The sequence below is a fragment of the Falco punctatus genome, assembly GCF_963210335.1.
Source record: "Falco punctatus genome assembly, chromosome: 6".
NCBI lineage: Eukaryota > Metazoa > Chordata > Aves > Falconiformes > Falconidae > Falco > Falco punctatus.
The window spans coordinates 14,745,407-14,771,253 of record NC_137585.1 but is presented as its reverse complement, the minus strand read 5'-3'; the positions used below and the strand labels follow the sequence as shown (position 1 = coordinate 14,771,253).

At 42.2% G+C, this 25,847-nt stretch overlaps 1 protein-coding gene across 2 annotated transcripts in view; it reads right to left on the bottom strand.

Moving 5' to 3' along the window:
• The window catches only part of PHF21B (PHD finger protein 21B), a 265,259-nt gene that overhangs the window by 54,961 nt on the left and 184,451 nt on the right, over positions 1–25,847 (bottom strand). For both annotated transcript variants that reach the window (XM_080390800.1, XM_080390799.1), the window contains one exon: positions 11,047–11,361. In XM_080390800.1, coding sequence (XP_080246926.1) covers positions 11,047–11,361 — 315 coding nt within the window. The remainder of the gene's footprint in view (positions 1–11,046; positions 11,362–25,847) is intronic.

Below are 25,847 nucleotides of genomic sequence, written 5' to 3'. Positions count from 1 at the left end.
ATTACCATCTACAGTCTTCTAAAATCATAGCCCATAGTATCCCTGCCAAATTTCTACAATATTCTCATTACTATTATGCTAAAATATCTGTCTTTTTAAAATTATGAATACATTAAATTAAACAAGGCTGACCTGTGTTTTTATTATACACCTGTAAGGACAGTAAACATTTAAGGTAAGACCCTTAAATCACCATTACCACTTCAACAAACTATAGGAAATACAATGTTACTTAAATCTTACCAAAGCTGTCATGCTCTTTCTGGTATTACCTACTCAATCACTGCTAGTTCAGTGATCTTGTATGTTAAAATGAATGTAACTCCAATACAGTCAGTATCATTGCTCAATTCAGTAAGGAATGCAACAATCAAATTGTTTGTAATATCACAATCCATCACTACGTGTGCAAATCTGATGACACAGTCACTTAACTGGGGTCTTAATAAAATCAAACACAAGAAACAGCCTAAACAGAGGTATATAATAAGGATCTCACGGAGAAAAAAACCCAAACAAACAAGCCAAAAACAGTTGTATCCATGAACTAAATGTCTTGTATAAAAGCAGTGGGGACATGTTCTTTTCACTGGTCAAATCTCCAAGGACAATATTTGGCCAAAGAATTAGAATCATCAAAAAGATTAAGACCCCGGCACAGAAAAGCAAGTAAATACAAACTCAGTTACAAGCACATGATTAAGCCTACTGAAGACATGTGAATTACACACATGTTAAACTTAGGGTTATGATCAAGTGAGGGATAAACTTGAACCTGCTTTCTGAAATTATTGATATTGAAGACTGATTGTAAGATCAACAAAAAGAATTTTGGTTTGTCTTACCTTGCCTGGTACCTGGCTTATTTTAAAAGTGTCTATGTTTCAGTTTTCATTACGATAAAAATCCAAGTCCAATGCAAGTCTTTCTACTCAGAGGGCAAAAACATGACTCAAGCCTACAGCACACCTTCTGCACAAGACTTATCTGCACTGAAGGAACATCAAGCCCAAGAGTGATTTAAAAGCAGTCAAAGAAGAAACAGGCTCATGATAAATAAAAGTTAGTAACTAGTCTTTTCCCACCCATGCACACATATACGAGTATCAAAAACACACGATATAGCTGTTAACAGGCATCCGCCAACACTCTGTCCTTGTTGCTGATGGAAGTTGAAATATATCTGTCTTGCCATTCAGCTATTGTCTAAATTTAGAGATGAACAAATTTGGTTAAATTTGGATCAGATCACTTTCTGACTCACATTATCCTGCAAGTTAACAATCCTTCACACGTCACACAAAAAAGGCCACAGAATGTAACACATTATTTCTTACCTTTATGAGGCACTGCACACAGTCAAAGCAAGGAATACGAAAATATATTGTTAAACAACAGGAAACCCATACAAATAATTCTGATATAAACAGCAGAGCAGTGCTTATGTATTGAAATATGCATTGAGCAAGCCAAATCTTTAACTAGTGGAAATTCACGTAATTCCATCATTTCGAGCACAACTCCCTAGATTCCTAGGCAGTGAGTGCCTGTCCTTCCGTGTAGGAATATCTCCATAGACAGATTTTTTTTTCCTTTTCTCCCTCACATACACAAACACTTTTAATTGCTTATTGTGTAGCAATTTAACTTCAATTTTTATAAAATGGCTGTGATGTGAAGAAAAGATAACAACAAAACCCTAACACCAACATCAATAAGTGCTAATAAATATTAATATAACATAAGTACCACTTTTATTGCAATGTGAAACCAGTTTATTATCCACAGATGAAATCAAATTGCTGCCTTTATTACTGTCAGGAATGACTTCTAAGATATTTCTATTTACTACTTGAGTATTCATCAGCACTCTGTATTTACAGCATCTAGTCTCTCTCTCTCCCTCCCTCTCCCTCCCCTCACCCCATTAATATATGAAATAATTTAAAAGCAATGTTTTCTGATACAGTTTTCCAATTAATTTAAATATAGGCACAAATGCACATTATGAGATTAGTAGCAGACCAATTGCCAAATCCTGATACAGTAAAACACCAACAGGAAATATTATCATGCATATATTTGCAATATGAACATAGCAAGAAGATAAATACAGAGTTTGCAGTCTGGTATCAAACACTCAAATTCTTGCAAATTATTCAACTACCCCACAAACTCTGTGGATAATGAAAAAAACCCACCTTTTGACGATAAATAGAACTAAGACATTTAGCAATATTCCAAAGCCTTTCACTTCCTAAAGTGGTGCCTTTTATTGAAGTAACAGTACATGTAGAATAAGTGGATGTTTTTATGCATCCTGTAATTTAGAAAACTTAAGTGATAATTTTGCCAGCCCCAAAGTTGATCATCTTTCATTATTAAAAACTGCACTTCAAGTTTGAATCACACAGCCCTCAAATTTTCTGTCACACCCCTCTTATTCTTGCTCTCCCATTTCAAACAGAACTAACTTGAAAATTCTGACATTTTCAAGAATGCTTGCCGGGTAATTTTCATGAGGCACAGACAGCCTCCAATTACAGTGAAATAGCTACAGTGTATTACCTTTTTTAGAGCATTCTTTGGTTTTCTGAAGTGAATCAAAGCTCTCCACGGGAGCTACTCTGATCAGCGTTAGAACAATAATGTGCTATAAATGCTCAGTATTAGAACAAGGGACTCGGAACTTTGTTTACATGAATGATATATAAGCATGTATAAAAATACCACAGAAACTTCCATAAGGGGACTGCTTATATATTCCTACATTGTAAGGCTTTCCTTGTCAGGAAGTTAAAACAGCTCCCAAGAAAAGGCATGAAATCTAAGCAAATGCATTTCCCTCCCTTAACCTGGTCTCCTTTGTTTGGTTCTCTATACACAGGCCAATTAATTGCTTCTGGCTATAAGACCTAGATACACAGACAGGGTGAGAGCTCCATCATTCTTCTGCACTATCAGGAAACATCAACAAAATGCAAGTAGTTTTAGTTAATCTCCTTCCACTCGCATTCCTTGGTAGAGACTCTTCCTCGACACTTGCAGGAGGAAAACCCATTCCACAAACACCGAATTAGCACATCCATAGCTACACATCCCACTTCACATGAACCAGCAGAGGGGATGTTTAGTGACACAAAGGTTGCAGAGGACAGAACTATAGCAGAGTCTCGAAAATTGGAACTTGCTTTTGTTTCCCGGTTGTTTAAATTCTTGCAGCGTGGTGCTTGTTTGCCAGTCCCCACAGAAACAAATTTGGAAAGGTTGCTCCTAGATTCTTACAACAAAGCATCAGACAGTCAGTGTGAGTCCACTTTTGCTTATCCTCTCCTGCTGAATACTCCACTGCCTTCACTGGAAATTTTTGGCTATGTAAGGAATAACGTGTTTGGCCTAATCAGGTTTTATTCAGTTCCTGCGAGTCTTTATTCAGTCTTTGATACCAGTGGGTGTCTGACCCTATTGTAGCCTAAATGAAAATGCAGATTGAGAAAAGCAGAAATCTACACACTTTAGATGTATTGACCATATATGTATGCCTGGGATATTTAAAAGGAAGCCATTTATAATCAGGAAGCATAAGTGCTTATTCTGAAACTGACATTTAAATATCCCATCAACAGCAACCAGCATTGCAAAACGGCTTAATTAACCTGAAAGGATGTAATTTTATGCTATTTAGCAAGAAATACAAATTTTAAAGTGCTTTTACGCAGTACATATCAGAGCAGTAAAGCCAAATCCTGCTCTTAACTAACCATATTTAAATATGGAGTAAATTTATGTACCTCCCTTAATAAACCTGCAACTAAGGTGGTGTAAATACAAGCAGAATCTGTCACACATACTCTATAATCCATTTCCTAAAATTACCATGCTCTTTACAACATTCTAATGGTGGAGTTAAAAGTTAGTAAAGCCCCAATGACAGAATGGATCACTGGATGGTGGTGGGACTGTGAATCCTTGGGGGTCCTCCACTCCTTGTCTTTTTATTTATTATTATTTTTAATTTAATTTGGCTGAGCCACCTCTTCTCTTCTACATTTACAAATATCTCCGGAAGATAACCTGCCTTAAAGCCATCACAGGAGACTGAATATGTGATACTGAATCCTTTGAGGTCCACAACTAAAATAATCCAATGTCTTTGTCCTACTCATACTCACAGTGTGGCTGACATTCTTCTGAAAGCCTGAGAGCTGTGGTCCACTGGATGAAATGCAGGACTGTGATGGATGAATCTGGGATCTCTCCTGCTGTGTGACCCCAGAATCATAGAATGGTTTGGGTTGGAAGGGACTTTAAAGATCATCTAGTTCCAACCCCCCTGCCATGGCCAGGGACACCTTCCACTAGACCAGGTTGCTCAAAGCCCCATCCAACCTGGCCTTCATGTCTCTGCACCCTGATGCCCCCACAAATTTTGCCTTGCCTGCTTGCATTGTATGTTCTTTAGCAAAGGCTCCCTCCAACAGGTATGCCTTCAGTGTCTGCCCTGGAGACCAAAAGGAAGGCTAATCGCATAGTTAATATGCTAATAAGACTCTGCTTCAGTTCTCTGCTCTGTAAGGGCATCTGTGTGTCCCCAGGCAAGACACTTGGGCCCAGGTACCACAAGCAGAATTTCCAATGGGATTTAGGACAGGGAATACTTCAGAGAATCTCAGTCTCTACCTCTGCCTGTTGTAATCGCTGCAAAGTTCTTGATGCAAAATTCCCTATCTATGCCACAGTTCTTCACAGCCGCCCAAGCAGGACGCCAGACAAGGATTTTGGTCCTTAGGAGCTCTGTAGAGGTTCTTCTAACATTGTCTAGTAGGACCATACTTAAGAATTCTTCTGTCTACAATAACTCTGGTTTATGAACCCATGGGCATGATGGCATAGGCAGCACCACAACCATCTCATCCTTGGGCCTGCCTGTTCAAAAATATTCCTGCCATAGGCTTTCTGTGCAGTTCTGTCCTGTATTGTTATTTCTAATAGACCAGTTACCACACCAGGTTGCCCACACAAACTGGCAGAAGCAGATAGCTCAGAGTAATAATTTGACCCCAGCAGGAGATCCAGCTCCTGTTTCACATTTGAGGAGATTGTAAAAAAACAGCACAAGGGAAAAAAACAGCACTGGGGAAAGTCAGTAGGAACTGTCACCCACACAAAGCAGTCATTGCTCTGTTCCTCCAGAAGAGACATCCAGAAACCACCACAGTGACAGATAAAATGAAGCTCAGGTAAGCCCTCAACAAAACTCTTCAACATCTTGAAATTCATGAGGTACTGCTGATCAACCCATACCTGCAGAAAGATATAACTGGCGTGACAGTTAAGTTCAGAAGCCATGGACTCCAGAAACGCAATGGGGTTTTTTGTACATTACAGAGAGCCTGATACCCTTCTGATGCCAACAAGACTACTGGTCCTCCTATAGGTCGCCAAAATGATCACAGTAGTCATAATCCATAATGCAATGGCTTTGTTTTCCCCCTCCCCTAGACCCATGCGGAGCCTCTGGATCTTTCTTTTGTCCTTCCCTGTGCTCACTAGTTATCATTTGTGCCAGCATCTTGGCACACTGAGATCCATAGGATGCTGAAGATCAAGCTGCAGATCAAGATGTATGAGGCAGATGGGTAAAGAGTTACGGCAAGAGCTAAAAGGGGCTGCAGCATGCTCCAAGGACTTGTGGGATGGTTCTTTTCCCAAGGATGCTGTTTGCAGCATGGACATGTCTGAGGCATTCTCAAAATGACCAAAGAGGCATTCTCAAAATGACCCAAAAGGCCAGTACTGTGGCTGCCAATACAGAGATCCTGCCTAAGGCAACCCTTGGGAGCTTCCTGTGAAGAAGCATAAATGGATCCTTTATTTCTCCGTTTTCCAACAGCAAAATGTGGAATAATACCACCTTAGTCACAATAACATAATATTGTGAGGATAAATTAACTATTGCCATGTACGCAGACATTGTGGTAACATGGATCATAGAAAAAAGCTATATATAGCCACATAACCAATACAATAAATATATCTATAAATCAAACCTCTAAGTACTACTGCAATACAAATAATAAATAAAAGCTGAAAAGACTTAGTCATACATGCAGGTGGATTTCCAGTTACGGAGGAATCACTTTTACAGAGAGCAGAGTGGAGCACATTAAGTGGGATGGAGAAAAGAAAGGTAATAAATTATTCTGAAAAATGGCCATCACAGGCAAAGGTATGTTCTTAAACTTCTGAAATGCAGTTTTTTTCTAGTAAATTGAATATACGGATAGCTAAGAAGTATATATATGAGCATCCTCATACACATATAAAAGCTGCTTTTTCCTGAAAAAAAAAATGGATATGCATGTAGCCTGCTCAATCTAAACACAGATACAAGTAGTTCTTTGAGTTGTGGAGTTAATGAAGCATCTGTGGAGAACGGTTTACTATCTCGCCCAGAATTTATAGCACTATAAATCCTTATACTGTATTTTACTTTGAAATAACCTCCCTGTAAAGACAAGCCCCAAGAAGGCGCAACAGCACATGTGCCTGGGAAGCTTGCCAAACTTTTCTCCAGCTGACCAGGGAATACACGTGTGGGGAGGAAAGCAGGGAGAGGAGCAGGACGCACATTTTACACTGTGCTTGTGGAGTCCTGACGGACAGGGAATCAGTGCCCCGCTAAGATGTGTTCTAAGGGCTGCATAGAGCAATAGGGGACAGGGCATCGCACCAAGATCACAGACAAGAGACAGCTCTTTTATTATGGCGGTATCCAAATGTTTCTGCACCTAATACCTGCTTTGCACTTTAGAACCCTCCAGGACTTACGGTAGGTGACCAGTGCACATACAGCACACGACAGGTATATACAGAGAATGCTGTTTATGTTGACAAAGCGAGAGGTGGTTCAGGCAGCACGCTCGCTCCAGGGTCACGGCTACGTTTGAAGCCAGCAGCACCAGGCTGCACAGAGATGGCTAAGCTAGCTGCGAACAGCCTCTCTGCAACTGGAGAAGCGGAGCTGCCCGAGAGGCAAAGATTACTTTGAGCATCCAGGACACAGACTACCTCTGCAGAGCCGCTCTGTGCCACGTTTCTACGGAGCAACTTTGTGTATCTGTACCGTGGTGCTTCACAGCCCAGCACAGACATGCCTTTGCAGTGCTTTTTTCTTTCTCTAGAGCTCCTGAAAAGCAGCCGAGTGGTCTGACAGCTGTATCCCCCCCTCTTCCCTTGTTCTCCCAATAGCGGGCTGATCCAACTCTCAAACGGCCAAGAGGCTTTCTGCTTTCCCCAAACTAGGTTCTGGGATGCCTGTTGGCCCTCCATTTTACTATTTAGAAGAGAATGAGGAGGTAGCAGAGGGGCATTTTCTTTACCCAGTACATTGTTCCAGCACAGCAGATGGGACTTTGTCCTTCAGCAAAGCAACCTCAGATCCTGCTTTCAGTCAGGAAATGGTGGCTTGGATAGGAAATAGCACATATCATGTAAATACAATTACAGTAAAAATATAATTTGAGAGTTTTTCATTAAAATCTCTTTATACCAAAGAGTACTTTGTAGGTACAGGCGTGCTATAGCCTACAACCATCCAGTAGCTCTAGGGCATTCTCTATACAGAACAGCAACAGCTATTCTCTGAAGGCAAAGCACTCCTAGCACATATACAGCATATGCCAGCAAAATTCAGCTTATGCCAGCAAAATCCTGCTTTTGCCAACATAACTTGCTCCAGATCATCCAAATGAAGCTCTAAGCTTCATTTCTCTAAGCGGGAGAAAGAGCTATACTCATGACATCCCTGCATGTATGCTTTCATCAGTGTAGCTCCATCAGTCATGTACTTCATACACTGGATTGACACTGAAAGGCTGCCAAGGAACAGTGTAGACCTACCGCTAGTTTCTGGAGCTCACAACTTCCAGTGCTGATGGATTTCAATCTTTGTTAATATCGCAACATTTCCTGCTTCTTATAACACATGTGATAAATACCTAAACAGTCCTCTAGTATCTGTTATGTATGTTAGTTATTTAGACACTTTTTTCAATGCAGATATGGCTTCCATTACAGTCAACAACGTTGCAGAATCACTTTAAAAATCTGCTGGGTAAACAACAGTCTAAAACCAAAGTGCTGACACGCAGTGCCCAAATGAAAACTCTGTAACAAACTTACATTTAATCCTATCTCTATTTGAAAGTTCTGTATTTAGATTATAGTGTTTGATGCCCTATTTTTTCTGCTGAGTTTTATTTAGCATTTCATTCTTCCTGCTAGATACCACTTGAGATGACCGTATACACATCCTGATCCCCTTAAATGCTTTCAAGCAGAAACCACTGTTCAGAAACTCATAACATTACATTTCATGCTCTTGCCCTTTCCCTCACTTTGCAGATGCAGAGGAATAGGCTGCACTACACCAGTAATCTCATTTACTACTATCAGCTTGTCACTTTAACCCAGTTTGCAGAAAGCTGTCATTATCCTCCATCTCACAAACTTCATACATTTCAGCAGAAAAAAAATACTTTTCTGAGCCATAACACTGCCACAAAAAAAGAAGAGAAAGTAAATGCTTATTAATAAATGTCAACAATGGAATTTCCCTCTGACACTACAGTGCTAGTAGCTAAGGTGTTACTGCTGTTGATTTGTAATCACCACTCCGGGAACAATCAAGAACACTGAGCATGAAGCAAGAATACTTTGGGGTTTTTTCATTGGAGCAGAAAAAGAAACTTTGCAAAACAATTTTAATTTGGGTAGAGGAGTGATAATTAACATACAATCCAGGACTAAGCTTCCCAAAAGCTTAGGACCGAAGGTCAGCTTGCGGCTTTTTACATTTATAATTCAATATTTCTAATTTGTTTTATCCATAACTTCTGACTATTCTCAAAAGATGAAACCACTACAGTCCTCTGCTTCAGAAGCTTGCCATTGCTTGGCTTCCTCTTCCATACCTTGCTAACATAACGAGAGATATAAAATCACAAAACTACAGTTTTTGTTGAAAACTTGCAATGTGAAGACATTTCGAAAGAAAAACAATGGATGTATTCCTCTAGCAAAACCAAGGCAAACCCCAAATGCTGGACAACATTTCCATGCTACTCCAATAATATAGCAAGCTTCTGCTTGTAACACCAGGACAAATACTGTTTGAGGGAACATAGAACAGAAACATGTGCACGAGCGTCATTGCTTTGCTCCAGCAGGTTGCAATACACCGCTGACTGCAGCACGTCTGGGGACATGGAAGGTGGAAGTGGGACCCGTTTGCTCTTCTCAAAAGACAAATGGGAAGCACCACAGATAATTCACCAGCACACCAGCTTACTTGGTTAGAAAGTCTTTTTCCTTTAACAACATTTGCAAAAGTTAGGAGTTTGCAGTGAATCGTTCTAACCGGCACTGCTCTCCAGCACCTTGGGACTGTTATTTCACTATTCAGGCTAAATAAAACAAATGCTATTTCAAGCTTCTTCCTTCACTGTTTTGATTCTTTTCTTCCTATGGCTCCTGACAATGACAGTAAAAGATAGTCCTTCACAAAATGATAGACCATTGAAATATTGAAACTTTAATCTTTCATATTAGTACCATTTATATAGTTATTGCCCATGATTCTAAGAAATACCTACTGAGATAGCGTCAAGTATCTTTTTGAGAAAGCATAAACACCGCCTTCAATAAAGGAAATTACCCAGCACAAATACAGAATAGTGATTCGAAACTGAATCCCCACACAGCTACTGTAGTGTAACAGCTAAAGACAATGCCACGTCTCCAGAAAAAGTGACAGGACTATGCGGCTCCCGCAGTGGTTGGATGTGGTTTCCGTTTGCTCACGGATGTGATGGTCACTCCCTGGCCGTTGTTTAGGAAGGGGCTTCCCGGGTACGGCAAAGCCTCATGCATTCCAACATAACCTTGATTTACAAACATCTTCAGGTGCAGTTTGCCTGTTGCCCTTATCCATACTGTGTTGCTCTTTCCCGATTGTTAAAGATTCGTATCCTGAGCTTGTGAAGGGCTACTTTTGTGAAGTACAAAAAAATCCAGACTACTACAGCCTCTATGTGCAGAAAGTAGAAAAGAAATCCACATGTCCAACGTTAGCAGTAATAGCTTATACCCTCTTCTCCAGAGTTTTAGGAAGGCTTTGCCACTTTCTTCACACTTTTACCTTCATTAGCACCATTTCCCTCCCTTGACACACACCATGACCGGAGTAAGAACTTTGTTGTGGCTGTTAACGGGCTGTACAAAACAGTGTGTCCTGCAAACAGCCCCCCTCCTCTTTTGCCCTCCTTTCACCAATTCAACCCATTTATTTCATGTTTAGATCACTGTGGACATAAGCGTTAAATGTGTACATATATATAGATGCGTGTGTGTGTGTGTGTGTACCCCCCGCCCCGGAGGCAGCAGCCTGCCAGCTCCCACACGGTTCGTGCCTTTGCCCCCTCTGCCTCGCTGCGGGACGACAGCGCAGGACCACGGCACGGACCTCGCCCCGCACAGCCGAGCTCGCAGCCGGGCCGCCCGCGCCCCTCTGCGTCCCCCTCGCTGGTTTAAAGAACCGGGCAGCCGGGGGCGTGCGGGGGCAGCCGAGCCCCCCCGGCTGGGCGCAGCTCCCCCCCCCCGCTGCCAGAGGCGAGGGACCCGCCCGCCCCCCGACCCCTGCGGACACCCGCGGCCCCGTGCCTCAGCCCCGCGCCCCGCTCCCTGCCGGCGCGGCGCGGACAGGGCCCGGCAGCCCCGCACCCGCGGGGCGGCACTGCTCGCACTCGCTGCGGGGCGGGGGGTCCCCACGGCGCCAGGGGGAGAAGCCCGCCCCCCGGCAGGGCAGCGCGGCCAGCCCCGCACCCCGCGGGCGCTCGGGGGGACCGGCACCCCCCGTGGCGCTCGCACCGGCCGGCACCCTCTCGCCCCTCCCCGCCCCGCCGGGGCGCCGGCCCCGCCCCCGCCCGCCCCCCGCGGCGGCGGAGCCCGCAGCGCGCCGCCCCTCGCCCGCGCGGCCGCCGGTACCTGGGCGTTGGAGCCGAGCTCGGGCGGGCGGCGGGCGCCCGGCGCCTTGGTCTGCAGGTTGATGGGGGCGCTCTGGGGGGGCTCCACGCCCGCCGCGCTGCAGCCCAGCCCGCCGTTGAGGTGCGCCGTCACCATCGCGATGGGAGCCTTGGCCGGCAGGACGGAGATGGCCAGGCTCTGCCCGGGGCTGCCGCTGGGGCTCCCGCCGCCGCCGCCGCCGGGTGCCTTCAGGAGCGCCGGGACGCCGCCGGGCTTGGCGCTGCCGCTGGCGCCGCCGCCCACCAGCACCGCGGGGCAGCTCCGCACCGCCAGCTTCTGCCGGGGAGAGAAGGGGAGAGAAGCGGCACCGTCACCCGCCGGGCTGCAGCCGGACCCCCGGCCCCGCTCGGCCCCCGGCCGAGCTCCGGCGCTGCAGCTCCTGCCGGGCTCGGCCCCTGACAACACGGATCTGGGCTTGTTGCCTGTATTTTGTTCTTTTTTCTTTTTACGGGTTTGTTCTTGGAAGGGCAGGCGGGCGGGCAGGGGGAGGGCTGGGCTTCCCCTTCTCGCCCGGGAACTCGAGGTTTGACTCGGGGTTTTCCAAGTCTTTTTTTTTTTTTTTTTTTTTTTTTTTTTTTCTTACCCCTTTGGTATCTATCTGTTCATGCCCGGAACTAATGCTCCTGATATAGGTCTAGGTAACGCTGCGGCTTTAATTAATAATAAAAAGGCTTCAAGAATGTTACTTTCAGCTTCCTCTTTGAAAACCCATTCATTACACGTGCTCGCCTCACCCCGGCGCTTGGCTGCTGCCACTTCACCCCTGCTTGGGACTCGGGGTTTGTTTTCCCTTTAACTTCCCACCACCACCACCCCAACTTCCACTATTTGCCCAGTGTTGGTTTTTTTTGCCTTCACCACCACCACCCCAACTTCCACTATTTTCCCAGTGGTTTGTTTGGGTTTTTTTGTTTTTTTTTTTGTTTTTTTTTTTTTAATCTAACTTTTCTCTGTAGCACCCATTTTCACTAGCAGTTCTCTTGTTTTCCTTTAACAGTTGTACTTTTACATTGCTACGGAGCGGCTACTCTGTCATCTGTCATAGCAACACGTTGGTTATGACCTCGTGATAGTTTCTCTTCCAAGACTTGTGTTTGAGATTTCTACAGGCACTGTGAAGTTGCTGTATGGTAAATACCAGTGTCTGCATAAAATGTTCACTTCTGAAAAGAAAAAAACCCTGATTTATAAAGTTATTGCATTTTAAATAATCTCCAAAGCTGTCCTTACTAATGCTGTTTAGGCAGGTTAGGAATATGTGGGGGGAAAGTGCTGGTTCAAGCCTCTTTTGATACTTTGAAGTATTAAACATCTCATTTTTACAAGAGTTGACATCAAAGGTACTTAATCCTGCAGAGACTTCTGCACGTGTTTGACTTTATTTGCTGACCAGTCCTATCGGCTTCAATGCAATTACACCTAATGTGTAGCCTTTCAGGAAACTTCAGCACCTCTCTAGGTCTGCTGCTCTCCTATTAAAGGCATTCAGAGTAATTCTGTTGTCAGCTTTGCCTGTTTAAAATACTGTGTGTATAGAAAGTCACAGACGTGCTTAGTTCTTTCCAGAATCAAGGCTGAAAAATATTACTGCTGGGCATAAAGTAGAAGCCTTGTAGTACAAAACTAACAGACTTCTAAGAAAATACCTTCCTTCATGCTTTTAAACCCACTATATGCTTTAAGGCTGTAAAGCCTTAATTGTCACAATATGTTTGCTCCAGGAACTGTAGTATTTGTGTTTATGTGAAATAGCAAGCATGCACTTTATCAGAGATACCTGCTTCATATTTTAATATGAAGAAATAACTTACTTTATATCAGCTTTATTCTAGTAATTGTGACTTCATATAAATTGTTTTAAGCTTTGTTCATTTTTGCCTTTACCTTTCATTCTCCATTATCCTAACAGTCATCCCAAGGAAGCAGAGGCAGTATTTTCCATAGACTATGCTGTTGCTTGTCATAGATGTTTTGAAGAGGAAAGAACTTTTCTTTCAGTACAGAAATACACCTGTCTGTTAAAGTACTCAAGTCGATGCCAAGAAGCTCAGGTGCATATTATATAGGTAGCAAAAGTTGCTTATGACGAAATTCTATAAAACTACTATTTCTGTGGGGTTTTGTAGTACAGTTTTCCACTGGTGTTCCTTGCACTCACTCAGTGCCTCAGTGGTATGGTGCTACAGATCTGGAACGACTGCACGTAGCAGAGCTGAACGCCACCTCTCCTACTCCACTGAAAACTGCCTTGCACAGCACCTCATTAACCTGTACAGTGATACAAAGCTCTCAGATTGAGTTAAGCTTTGTGGTTGTATATTTGTTTTGATATATGTCTTGTGAAAAACGCTAAAAGCTCACAGGCTGTCAGAAGATGCTTTACGTGGTTACAGTGCTATAAATCCATTACCTAACTGGAGTTAGTCCAGGACTGATATCCTAGCTCTGCTGCAGACAACCAGAGGTTTGCTGATGACATCAGTAGCACCAGGGTCTCTTTGTTTGTTTTTTGGGGTTTTTTTGGGTTTTTTTTTGTGGGACTCAGGGCATTCACTGTTCCTGATAGGTCTCTGTATTGATGAAGTTGTCTTTTAGTGTTTGTCCTCTGACATGTGAACATTTGGATTACTGAATGAAAAACCTCTCACAGAAATGCTCAGTGTTACTGTAATGATTTCATATTTTCACTTAAAAGAAATAAAATTCCTAATATGTAATACTCTAGTGGTACTCTACTTTTCTCTCAAGCAGTTCAGCAACAGAAAACATCTAAGCAAACAAAGCTCTGTGATCCCAAAAGATACACAATTCTCGGTAGCTCAGTGGAAAAAGCAAGTAAATTAAGTAGGAGCAGATGATGACTTTCCTGACAAAATTCAATAACAAGTAATTGCTTTTTGTCTTGTTCCAAAGGAGGAAATCATACCAAGAAGTACAAAAGCAGAAATTCTGTAAACAAACAAACAAACAAACGAAATTCACTACTCAAACTATCATCCACACAGTTTCCGTGGTTCTCCCTCTATGCATTAACAATGAGTTAGTTTTGTGAGTCTTCACATGTGGTGTGTGTATTTTTCTAACAAACTGACAAACCTGTCTTTTCATGTGTATGCAACAAAAAAAGCTGAGGAAATATTACCACTTGCTTCAGTCTAAGTTGAGATAAATATTAAATGCTTCTAAAATTGAAAGTTCATCTCCTAATGGAAAACTTTCTTTTTTCTTTAGGTTTGGAGGCTTTTCTAAGGAAATACAGGGGAAAAAATGTGTCCCTGTGATAGGCTTGCAAGGACCAATCATCCCATGCCAGTCACCTCCCCAGAGAAGCTGTGCTAAATTTATTTAAAGAACTGCAAATTTTAGAAACTAAATATGGAAGCATATACAAAGGATCAGGTGCTCCAGATCAGCTTCCAAAAGAGAATTATAGAAAAAAAATGGGGAAAAGCAGCTACAGTATCTCTTCTGTGTCTTGTTTATTAATTTTCTGAAAATGTACCTACTAACACTTAAAAAATAGCACCACCACCCCCTTTTATCAGATTACGTTTGTTAGGAGATGAGCTATTATGCAGTTTTTCTTTGTAACAATCATTTTTACTTTTTACCCCATGAAGACACTGATAAAGGAGAGTTGGCAGAAACAAAGATTATGATATTAGAGATTAAAAAAATCCTCTACAAAACTTATATCTGCTGTATTCTATTTCTGCCAGATTAATTAAAAGAATAGTCTTGGTTTTTAAAGGAAAAGAAAATCTGCATTTTGAGGATCAGTCAGCATAATGTATTCTCTGACACTTTTGGAATCGTGAATAATAAGAAACTAAGCAAGCTTTGGACACTGCAGCTGAAAACATGTACTGATATAATGGAAGAGCCAAAAGAGGGGGGGGGAGGGGGAAGAGAAAAAAATATTGGCTTTAAATGCTGGAAAGCAGGTTGCTGCTTCTCATCCACAGCATAACAGTCCTCACAATACACCAATTTTGAAGCAGCGCCTTTTCAATAGCAACACAACTTTCATTTTCACTGCAGGATGCCACAGGCAAACCAGAGTTTGAAATATGTATGCCAGTCACATGCAAACACACTACAATGTGCTGGAAAGCTGCCACTTGTTTATGATTTCTCATCTTGTACATGGCACAGTCTCAACTATTCAAAGCAGAGCTAATATTTTTTCCATATGTATCAAAATAACTCTGGCCTTTCTATTTATTTGTACATGTAAGCCCCCACCCCCTCCTTTCTATCGAATTCTGTGCTGTAAAGGTTTGCAGGTGAGAAGGCGACCATGCAACAGTTTTAGCCTCCCTACTAGCGCTTACTCAAATGCTACTTCTCCCATCACATACCGCTAATCACTCTGTTTAGCAAATAAAGAAATGGCAAGAGCAAAGGGAGAACAGATTCAAAGGCGGCTGTGCTCCCGTGACACACACACGGAGCGATACCGTACACACATACACGTGCGTACAGACTCCTGCCAGGCTCCGCACAGAAGCATCGCTTTTAGTGTAAAGTTTTGGTTCCTTCATTTTTACTCTGCTGCAGTTTACAACACATCTTCAAATCCTTACTGATCTGATGTCAACTTTACTTCACACATACATCCTCAAATAGGAATATGGCCATATTCTGCAATGGAGGAATACTTGGCTACTAGCTGCTCTTTGCCGCAGCAGTGATTTAAAAGAGATGCATGCCTCTCAACAAACCTTTGCGTTTTCCTAGTAAAATACGAGACCTGTTTAAAAGGGACCTAAAATTCACTGTCCATCACATTTATATTTTAACACCTACATGCTGTAGATAGAGACTTCAGTCCATTAATCTTTCTCGAATGATACTCTCCTGACAAAGCAGTTTCACTGTGAAAAACTGCAATTGTTTACCAAGCAATATCAGTTCTTTTCCTCAGCGGCCCCATGGCTAAGAGAAAACATTTGGCATAACCCTGAGAGTTTATTTAGATTGTAGAAGACTGGAAATCCACTTTCAAACCAAAATCATGGCTTGTCAATTAATAATTTAACATTCGGCACTAATCTACGGCCCTGAATGCAAAACAGCTGAGCAGACTTCTCCAGCAATGAGGGCCATAACCTCTGTTCATTTACTCAATTGTCACAATAAAATTCTCTTGAACAACGGAATATTTAATATTCAAAGGGTGACAACACACAAATGCATTGAGGACAGGCTACCAGCTATGCCACTTCCACATAGTGTCTTAGGATTTTGGTACAATCCTATGAACGTCCATGTATTTCTCATGTATTTCCAAGTTGCTACACATGTACACAGCTGATCCTGCCTGATCTGCACCTTGAGTCATGAACCAACCACCTGCACAACTTTACACACTGAAACAGAAATGAGCAGGGCTTCAGCTGAGCATACACATCCCTGGGCGCCCACAGGAGTATACTGGATGTTTATGGAGGTGACAGGCTCCCTAGTCTGTATTTTATCCCCAGACTCCCATAAAAAATGCTTCCCTTTGCATACAGCCCTTGGGCACCAGCTTGCCTGTGCCTAAAAAGAAGATATTAAAACATGTTTTCATACAACCAAGGATGAAGACCCTCGCATGGGAAAGTTTTATGTGCTGCTCCTGAAACACTCTGTTTCAATGTGATGGCGTTCAAGATGTGCAACCCAGGAGGAGGAGGGTTTTTAAGGAAGGCTGGGGTAGTTCCTCCTGTCAATTTCTCGGTAAATGACCTGTCAGTTTGATGCAGGCGCTCTCCCTGCAACGCCCAAGCTGGGCTGGGGGGAAGGGATGGGGAGAAAGGAGGGGAGGGAGGAGAAATTGCTCGACAGAAGTATTTTTAATGACCCACAGGGAGACATGGGATGATGCTTCCTCTCTCTTCCTCCTCCTCCAGGCCAGTGCTGTGTGGAGCCAAGCGGGGCGGACACCCCATCGGCTGCTCCGTGCAGCAAACCCCTGTCTCCCTGCCCTTTCCTGAAGGAAGCCCCCAAAAGCGGAATTAATAAACGAGGAGGTAGTGACTGCCTGACAAGGTGGAACTCGGGTGTTAGTTTTTGTCAGGAGGATTAAAAAAATAGCTGCAGAAAATCTGGGACTCGATGGAAACAGCCTTTCCAGGGGCGGACTTTCAGCCAAAGGAGGCTGGGTGTGAAGCAGGGAGGTTTACGTGTGCTGAAGTACAATCTCAGCGTTATTTTTTTTTTTTTAAGGCTTCTTTTGTCTGTTGGTTTCTTCTCCTTTTTCTTTCCTTCTTTTTTTTTTTTTTTTTTTTTTTTTTTTGACAACTTCCTGGCTGCCTGTCATTAAAAGTAAGAATGTATTCCTTTTTCTGTATCAGATCTCAGTTAATTAGCCATCGCTGCAGCAGGCTCAAGGATTTAAATTCAAAGTGAAACTCATTCTAATCAAAACTGCAGCAAACTGGGGGTTTTGTTTGACTTTAACCTGAAAGTCAGTTATTGTATCACTGATGTACATACCACATTACCAGCTGAGTGCTTTCAGCATCCCTCTATCAGTGTGAAATATTTAATCGGCACAAGGATCCAATCAGCACAGCGGAGGGGAATCTAGTGTGTGCATTAATTTACTTTCAGTTGAAAAGCAGTAAAGCAGGTCAGAAACATATAACCTTCTCCCTTCCCCCCCTCCTCTTTCCCCTCCCAAACAAATACACAGCACATCAGAAGAGTTTTGGTGGCGGGGGAGGGAATGAAAGCCACCCTGTATGAATCCAGATTGGAGAGTCAGACAATAAATTAGTCGTTCCTGCCAAAGAATGACAAACACTGCCTGGAACAGAAGAGGGGAACAACACTCCCCCCCCCCCCCCTTCCCAAACATACCCCCCCAAAATCCCCTCTCAAATTAATTACATTGGGTAATTGTTTGTTTTTTAATCTTTGACTCTTTTAAAGCTAGAAAGATGGCTGAATGATTACCCATTCTGTGTATGACATTAATTAGAAAGAAAGCAAATGCCAGGAAATAATGAAACAGTCTTTCTATTAAGGTGCAATGGCTTTGGATTTTCCAACCAGCCACGTTCTCCAGGAAAGGCTTCCATTAATATTATTGGTATTAAAAATCTGTTTTAAAGCATCCCCAAGCTCTTCTACACATCAGCAATTTTATATATTGCAGAAGCATACTGCAGCGTACAAAAGCTAAACTTTTTCTGTTACCAAACCTACCCTTGTATTTCTTGCTTATTCTCTGAAGACAATCAAGTTCCTTATCTCCTTGATATAACGAAAATATCGACATGCAATTTTCTTTCACAAGGGATCATTTGCAACGTGAACATTACGTGAAGAAACTTGTACAACCCTGCAAGCAAAGCCGTTGCACGGAAATGCGACAACAGGCAATGATTAAAGTTGCACCAAAAAACCCCATCCCAGCTCATCAGTCTGATGTGGCCAAAACTCTCAGTGTGGCTGCTTTCCAGGACAGGGCAGCAATGAAGAATTAGCAGATTTATGTAAAAAGAGAATTTTCTGAACTGGTAAATACCCTAATAATGGTAACAGTGGGCTTAGAAAAGCACATATTCACTCAAGTGCAATTAGCCTTTAATTTCTGAAACCATTAAACAGCTTGCTGACTGAATAAACCAATGTGTTTTCAACTGTATTGCTAACTGGCAATCTACTTGTCAAAGCTCAGAATTATCTGCTTAGTGACTTGTAAACAGCACTTTTTAACTAACAAGGAGTAGGGGGGAAAGAGAACGATATTTAACAAGAAAAGTCAGATTCATATTATGGAACATTCTGGAAGTGCCTGCGCATCTTGAAGGAGAGGAGGAGGGGGAGCTAGTTTTTTTTTTTTTTTTTTAATAACCTCACAAATAATCCCTCCTCCTTTCTCTCTCTCAAACCATGTCAATGATCAAGGAAATGAGAACAAGGCGCTTGATTCACAGCTGACTCTCTCTTCTTGTTACATCAGATCAAGAAGGAGCAGTCTAACAGGGGGGCTGATTTCTGCAGGGGAAACAAATCTACAAGCTGGCATTTTGTCTCCTACTCCTATTAATTAGCCTGCTTTTCTGTCAGAAACAGAGCTTTTAAAACTTGCAACAGAGTTACACGTGTGCCCACTCGGCACATATGCTGCATATATGCATCCAGAAAATTAAATATTATGCATGTGGGATAAACCCCTCCCAAAAATATTCAAGGAACGAGTGGTTGGTTTCCTATTTTATTTGATGGATGGATATCTATTCTTCCCCTTAATCCCAAGGAAAACTGCATAGTAAACTGCTAATAATAAGATGCAGCCCCTGCTAAAGCCCCCGTTAATGACAGCCTTTGGATGGGGTGCACTGCACTCTGGATCAGGTTCACAGCGGCAAGACTGCAGCTCAGCCTGCACATTGATGAAATGCTTCTTTTAAACCCAAACTTACGACAGAGGAAAACTTTGGCTTGATCTCACTTCGAATATACCAGAAAGCATACAGGCATCCTCTTGGCAGGTCAGAGGAGGGTTTAAATGGCTCCCTGCTGTGTAACATGGGTTCTTCCCTAGCCCCAATGCTGGAGTCCTACTTGCCGTTAGCAGCTCAAAATTTACATCCTTTTGCTGCTGCCAACTTAAGCTTCCCATGATTTGCCATGTCCCGCGCATTCAAGAGGACTGCATTCATCGGGCTTATTTAATGTTAAAAACAAAAAACAACTCTCCACAAACAAACACACACAAAAACAAAACCCGAGTGTACACTATATAAACACTAATGTGCTTCTAATTTAAGTTTTGGAAAAACAAAGGCAGCGTGATTAAAGGCCAGGAGCATGCAGCTGAGCATATGGAGCCACAGTAAGTGCCCTAGAACAAGTTGAATGTTTCCATTGTGTGAAAGACTCATTCATTATAGCTACAAGATGCAGTGCAGGCATTTGCATTTTTAGAGGGGCGTCTTGTCATTTTTAGATAAATCATGGGATCCAGACCCTTTCTAAATGGCATCAAAGCTTGCATTTCTTGATATCCAGCCTCCCTTTGTTTCAGTACTCTGCCTCACTTTTTTTCTTTTCCTCTGCATGCATGTCATTAAAGTTTGCACCCTAGTATGTATCCAGACCAAGATGTGAACTCAGGGGCTTCCCATTTTTCTTTCAAATTGTGCTGCTTCCTATGATCAAGCAAGGCAAAAAGAGATGCAACTGCATGCAATCAGAAAAATAAACAATAAATTACAGTAATTTATTGTATCCAGTTTCAAAGCTGCTGCCTCCTGATTCACATTCCCTCCCCCATATTCCTCCCCCCAGCCACCCCACCCACCCTCCACCCCCGACCTGATAATAATTTCTTTGATATCGTCCTCCTTCACCCCAGCTTAAAATCAAATTTGGAAATGCACGTCTTCCTTGGTGTGGCAGGAAGAACTGGCAATACAATAAACTAAGTCAAATCCCCTTTTTTTTTCACTCTTTTTCCCAGATAACACAGAATCCTCCTGAAATGAACAAATGTAACTGTGAACAGATACAGACTTCCCGTGGGATCAAACCATCAGTTCCTTGGTATACGTCTAAAGAAGAAAGAAGTTAAATGGTTGCATTTCCCCCAAGGGAAGGCAGAGCTTCAGTTGTGAAGTATTCCCATCAGAAATTCTGGATAAATTGCAAAGAAAAAAAAATAATCCCTGCCTCCTCTCCAGACTTTGTATAGACATTTCCCCAGCAATTCCACATGTGCACATTTCATCCTGACAGCACCAGCTTTTAGTATTACTGTGTTAGTCTGGAGTGATTACTGTTCTCCAACGGCAGGCATATTTGCATGGTACTCATGAAACTGCTTGGAGCAACCTTTCAGTTTTCCAACACTCCAAAGTATAGTTTTGGTGAAAGCAAACAAAGCAATGGGGGAAATAAAGAGCCCAAACTGAATGCCTACATCTAGACACTTCAGTCCAAATCCAGGCTCTTGTGTCCACATGGACAACTGCCAACCGGCAGAGGGGCAGCAGCGGCCAGAGGCAAAGTCACCCAGTGCTCATGCAACCTGAACCCAGGTGACCCTGCTCATTTTTGCAAGTGAATGTTGGTACACGAATGATTATCGCAAAACCTGAAGAGAGCACTTAGTTCAGAGGACAAAAGGCAACATTATGAACAGGTTTTTTTGCAAAACCCATCAGCTGTTAGCACACCTTACTAATGAAAAACCCAGATGGCTTGGCAGCACAGTAAGTAGTGTCCTTCCACCCCAGCCTCTGGCTGGACCTGTGTCTACTTCTGGTTAAGCGCATCAGAACTGAAATGCAACCGGAGGTGGCTTCTAAGATTTAGACAAATCCCTTTGCCTCAGTTTCCCAACTTGATAACATGTCTTCCTCGCAAAGGTACTGTGAAAATTAGCTGACTAGGGTCTATTAAATGCTGTTTGTTATTAGAGGCAAGTTAAGTCATATGAACTCATTTTAATCTAACAGGATTATGGCTGTCAAATCAAAGGTAGTGTGCTATCGCACTGCTTATCTAATCTTGCCTGCCAGTATTTTCTACTGTCCTCCAAAGGAACCCTTGCAGAGATGAAGATGAGACTTCACAGCTCCAAGTATTTTTCTGGGTCTGTGTGTGTGGGTCTGGCCATGTAATGAACTAAGTGGAGGGCACAAAGTTAATTACATGTCTTTTCCTTTCCACAAGTTGTATAAAAAGCAATCTACAGATCCAGAGAGGTGGCAAAGCCCAGAGCCAGAGATGACAAACACACAACTGATAACTACACCTACAAGTCTGAAGAAGAAAGGCATTCAAGGAAGCCAGAAGGAATGGGAGAGGGGACACACAGGGGGCCAAACTTCTCACAACAGTACTCTTGGAGCTTTGCTTGTCAATGAACAGAAAAGGGTTGAAGTGGCAAGCCTCTGACAGATTTCCGTCCTGCATCATAAATAAAACAATTTATTATAAATTATGGAATGAGAATGATGAACAGTTGTGCAGGTCCGGTGTTTTGCAGAAAGAAATTAGAAAGATGAGTTGACAATGGACTTCCATCTCAAGACTTCCTACTTTCTAATACACCTTAATATACAGAGGATGACAGTCTCAAGGCCTCTCTCCGTCCCTCCCCAGGATCTCCGAGCATCCTGCATCATTCATAGAAACCCCTTTGATCCAACAAACCCCCTCCAGAAGTAGCAGCTCTGAGCATACCTGTGGAAGGAAGCTGCAAGGGCTAAAACTGAGACCACAGAGACACACTCACAGCTGAACCTCGACCTTGCAAACCCAAAACTTTAGTCATAAAGCACGCACCCTCACTCCTCACTTCATTCCTCCTCCAGTTGTGCCACTTCATTTGCCATATGCCCTATCCAAAACATAAATTTGAATAGTCAAATCACCTAATTTATCCAACTTTATGATTGAATATGCAGGCAGGGTGGCTGTCACAGCACTTGAGGCAGTGACAGCAGTGACTGTTTTTTTCCATCTGGATGTTCAAAAAAGATTATCAAGCAACGGATTATTAAAAACATGAGGTAATTTTCAAAATCTGGCTGAATGACTACCACCTGATCAAATATCACCTCTTACAGAAGCAGGGCATACTGAAATTCAGGAACTCCAAGTCTTCTGTCATGTGCTCAGACCACTATGCAATGCTCTACTTTTTTTTTATGGAGGAAAATATAGTGGTCTAGTTTCACTAGGGACATGGGTGGTTTAGACAGATGAAAAAAAAAATAATAACCGCCCCTCCCTAATCCCCCCCAGCCTAACAAAGAATGCTGTGTTAGTACACACATGTGAAAAATCAGAAGCAAACTTCTACAGTTTGAGAATCACAAGTAATACCACTTGACTAGATACAGATAATTGATCAGTCATAATAAGAGGGGGTTACAGCATGTAATATTTTTCTTTTAATGAGATTTCAGAGAACGCATGAAAAACTCTTTAGAATGACTGAACTGTACAAATATATTAGCAGATGTTGAAAATATTGGGTAAATTTAAGAAACAAGGGAATGATATGCTTTCACTCTAACTTAATGGAAATGCAAATGATAAGATAATGCTTAAAGGGAAAGAAAGGTATACAGCAGCAGTGTTGGGAAATAATATTAAAAAGAGACAAAGGAGCTGCTAATGAAGGACTGTGTAGATCCTAGGATGAAACTACGACACTACACAACCATTATTCCAGAGGCCAAAGAGAGAGTAACGAGCAATAAATAATGCAGATCATGCCAATGGCAGTAAATAAAACAGAATGTAGAAGGGAGAATGAGAAAGAACAGACTGGGCCCACTTCAAAACAACAATAGGAGAGGAACACAATGGCTAAGGAGAAAGCAAGGACACACTACACAGTAACTCTGCCATTGCTTTCACACATCAAGATGGAGGTGATTATATAATGCAAAGAAAAAATGGAAATAATCTGCAAAATTTAGACACTAGTCTACAGTTGTGAGTTCTGGGCTAGTTTCTAAACTACTCCCATGAACAGCAACAGGAGAAAGAAAGACATTTTCTATGTTGATTTTCTTGCTATAGTTGTGGAAAGCACTTAGGTACTTCAGCCATGGGAGCTAGGAATCAAGGGCACAAAAGCAGGGTGAGAAGAGAATGAGAGAAGCCTTAGCAAACTTTTTCACAACTTTGTTACATTTACAGATTGGAATAAACAACATCCTCTTGGCCTTATTTCCCATTGTGTGCTATGGAGTGCAAAACATCATAGCCACTTAATACAAAATCTGCCTCAATCACTCACTCAGATCCTTTGCCTGGAACATTTATCACAACTGATAGCTTCTCTTCTGATAAAAGCCATTTTGCAAAGAAGCTGAACACAAAAAATGACCGAGTGGTCAGTAAAACCTGATGCTCTGGCTCTCCAGTTCTGCAGCACACCCAATTTTTTTTTACATTTCCATCGGGGCTAGCCTTTTCTTCTGCAAGAGTGGAACAACCTTCAAAGCAGAACACAAGCATTAGGACACAGCCGTGGAGCTCCGTGGCAGGTTTGTGCAGCAGTCCCTAGAGACCTGAGTTCAAACACAGGACAAGCCGTAAGTGGGAAAGAAAAAGGAAGCCCTTGTTCCAGCTCCCATGTTCCAAAATCTGGGGTGTAAATCCTGCCCCGAGTTAAGAATGGGCTGCAGTTGTGTGAACTGCAAAGACAAGATGAAGAAAAAGAAAATGGGAAAATATGGGGCAAAATGATGTTTTGCTCATTCCAGTGGATTCCAGCTGAGCAGGAGGTGAGGATGTTAACGGCACTCGATGTGGAAAAGGTAGCTCTGTGCACCGCTTCTCTAGAAATACTGTGACTGTATCCAGCCCCCTATCATTTTAATCCTGCTTTTGCCCCGATATTATTCCTTTTTTTTTTTTTCTTCTGAAGAACTGAAGCCTTTTAAAGCAATTGTGGAAAAATAAAATAAAGGCTAATAATAATGATGACCTTCTCCCAGAGGTGAGGGGAACAGGCCATGTTTTGCCAAATATTGTACTCCAATATAAATTCACCGTGCTTCCAAAGGAAGCCATCTCCCGGTCTCTTGATCCTCCTCCTGTGCCATCCCGACCTATGTGACTGCACCAGCATTCAGATAGCTGTGCAACAAATCAGTAGCTCTACTAATTAAAGGTAACCTGGCAAAGAAAAAACCCATAGGTTTTAATGCAGATTGCTTACCCACATCAGTTCACACCCTAGCTCCAGAGACAAATGGGCCAATGTGGCAGGAGGAGACAGTGGGGAGGAAGAGTGAAGCAGAAGGGAAAAGCACCCTTCACTGGCATGGGGTTTGAGCAACAATGGGCACTAGCTTGGCAGCTTTGCAATGAATTGTGAGTTATAATTGGAAATATAAAAGAAAAGATTAAAGAATAAAAGAAGGAAATAGAACACATGCAAAAGCCCATCAGGACAATGCACCTTGGCCAAAGGAACTAGGTAAAAAGCCACTGTGCCTGTCACTGCTAGGCCAACAAGTTGTAGTAATACCACTTCCAGTAGTAATCAACACTTACTTTCTTCAGCTGGGTGTTCAGCAGCCTGTGTGGAAACAGTCCCATTTCCAGCAGACCACGGTCTACAACTTAACCAATGATAACGTGCAAACTCAGCAGAGAGGCTAAGACTGCATGAACGCAGTGAGTAAATTACCCTCTCAACTCTCCGAGGATTATAGGTCTCTGTCAAGTCATTCAGATCTAAACTTTGATGTGTCTTAAAGCATTTATAGCTTGCCAGGGACCACGTTCTGTATTCTCAACAGCCATTTCAATAAAAAGAAAATTATTTATTATAAAAAATATTACATTGTTATATTTAATAATTGTAATAACAATTTCTACTTACAAATAACAATTACCAAAAATGGTTATATGTTGCAAGTTCACACCTCTGCTTAATACACACTAACATCCCTGTTCAGACATGTCCACCTACACCACACTGAGTCTTACACTGACATGAAAAAGAAATAAACCACAAGAATGGGAGCCATCAGAAAACCAATTAAATGAAAATTATTAAAAAAAATAATCATTCAAATGCAAATGGAGAGAGCAGACAAGGGAGAAATAGGACATTAAGGGAAAGGCATTAAAAAATTAAATTTTTTTAACAAGCATTCTTTCCAGGAACCAAAAGCAAGATATGCTGGAATGCAGTGCTGTGCTAGGCTAAAGGCAAATGCATTATATTTTTTAACTAAAAGTTTCAGGAAGAAGTAAGTACATACAGCATCAGAGATGTTTCTTAATGT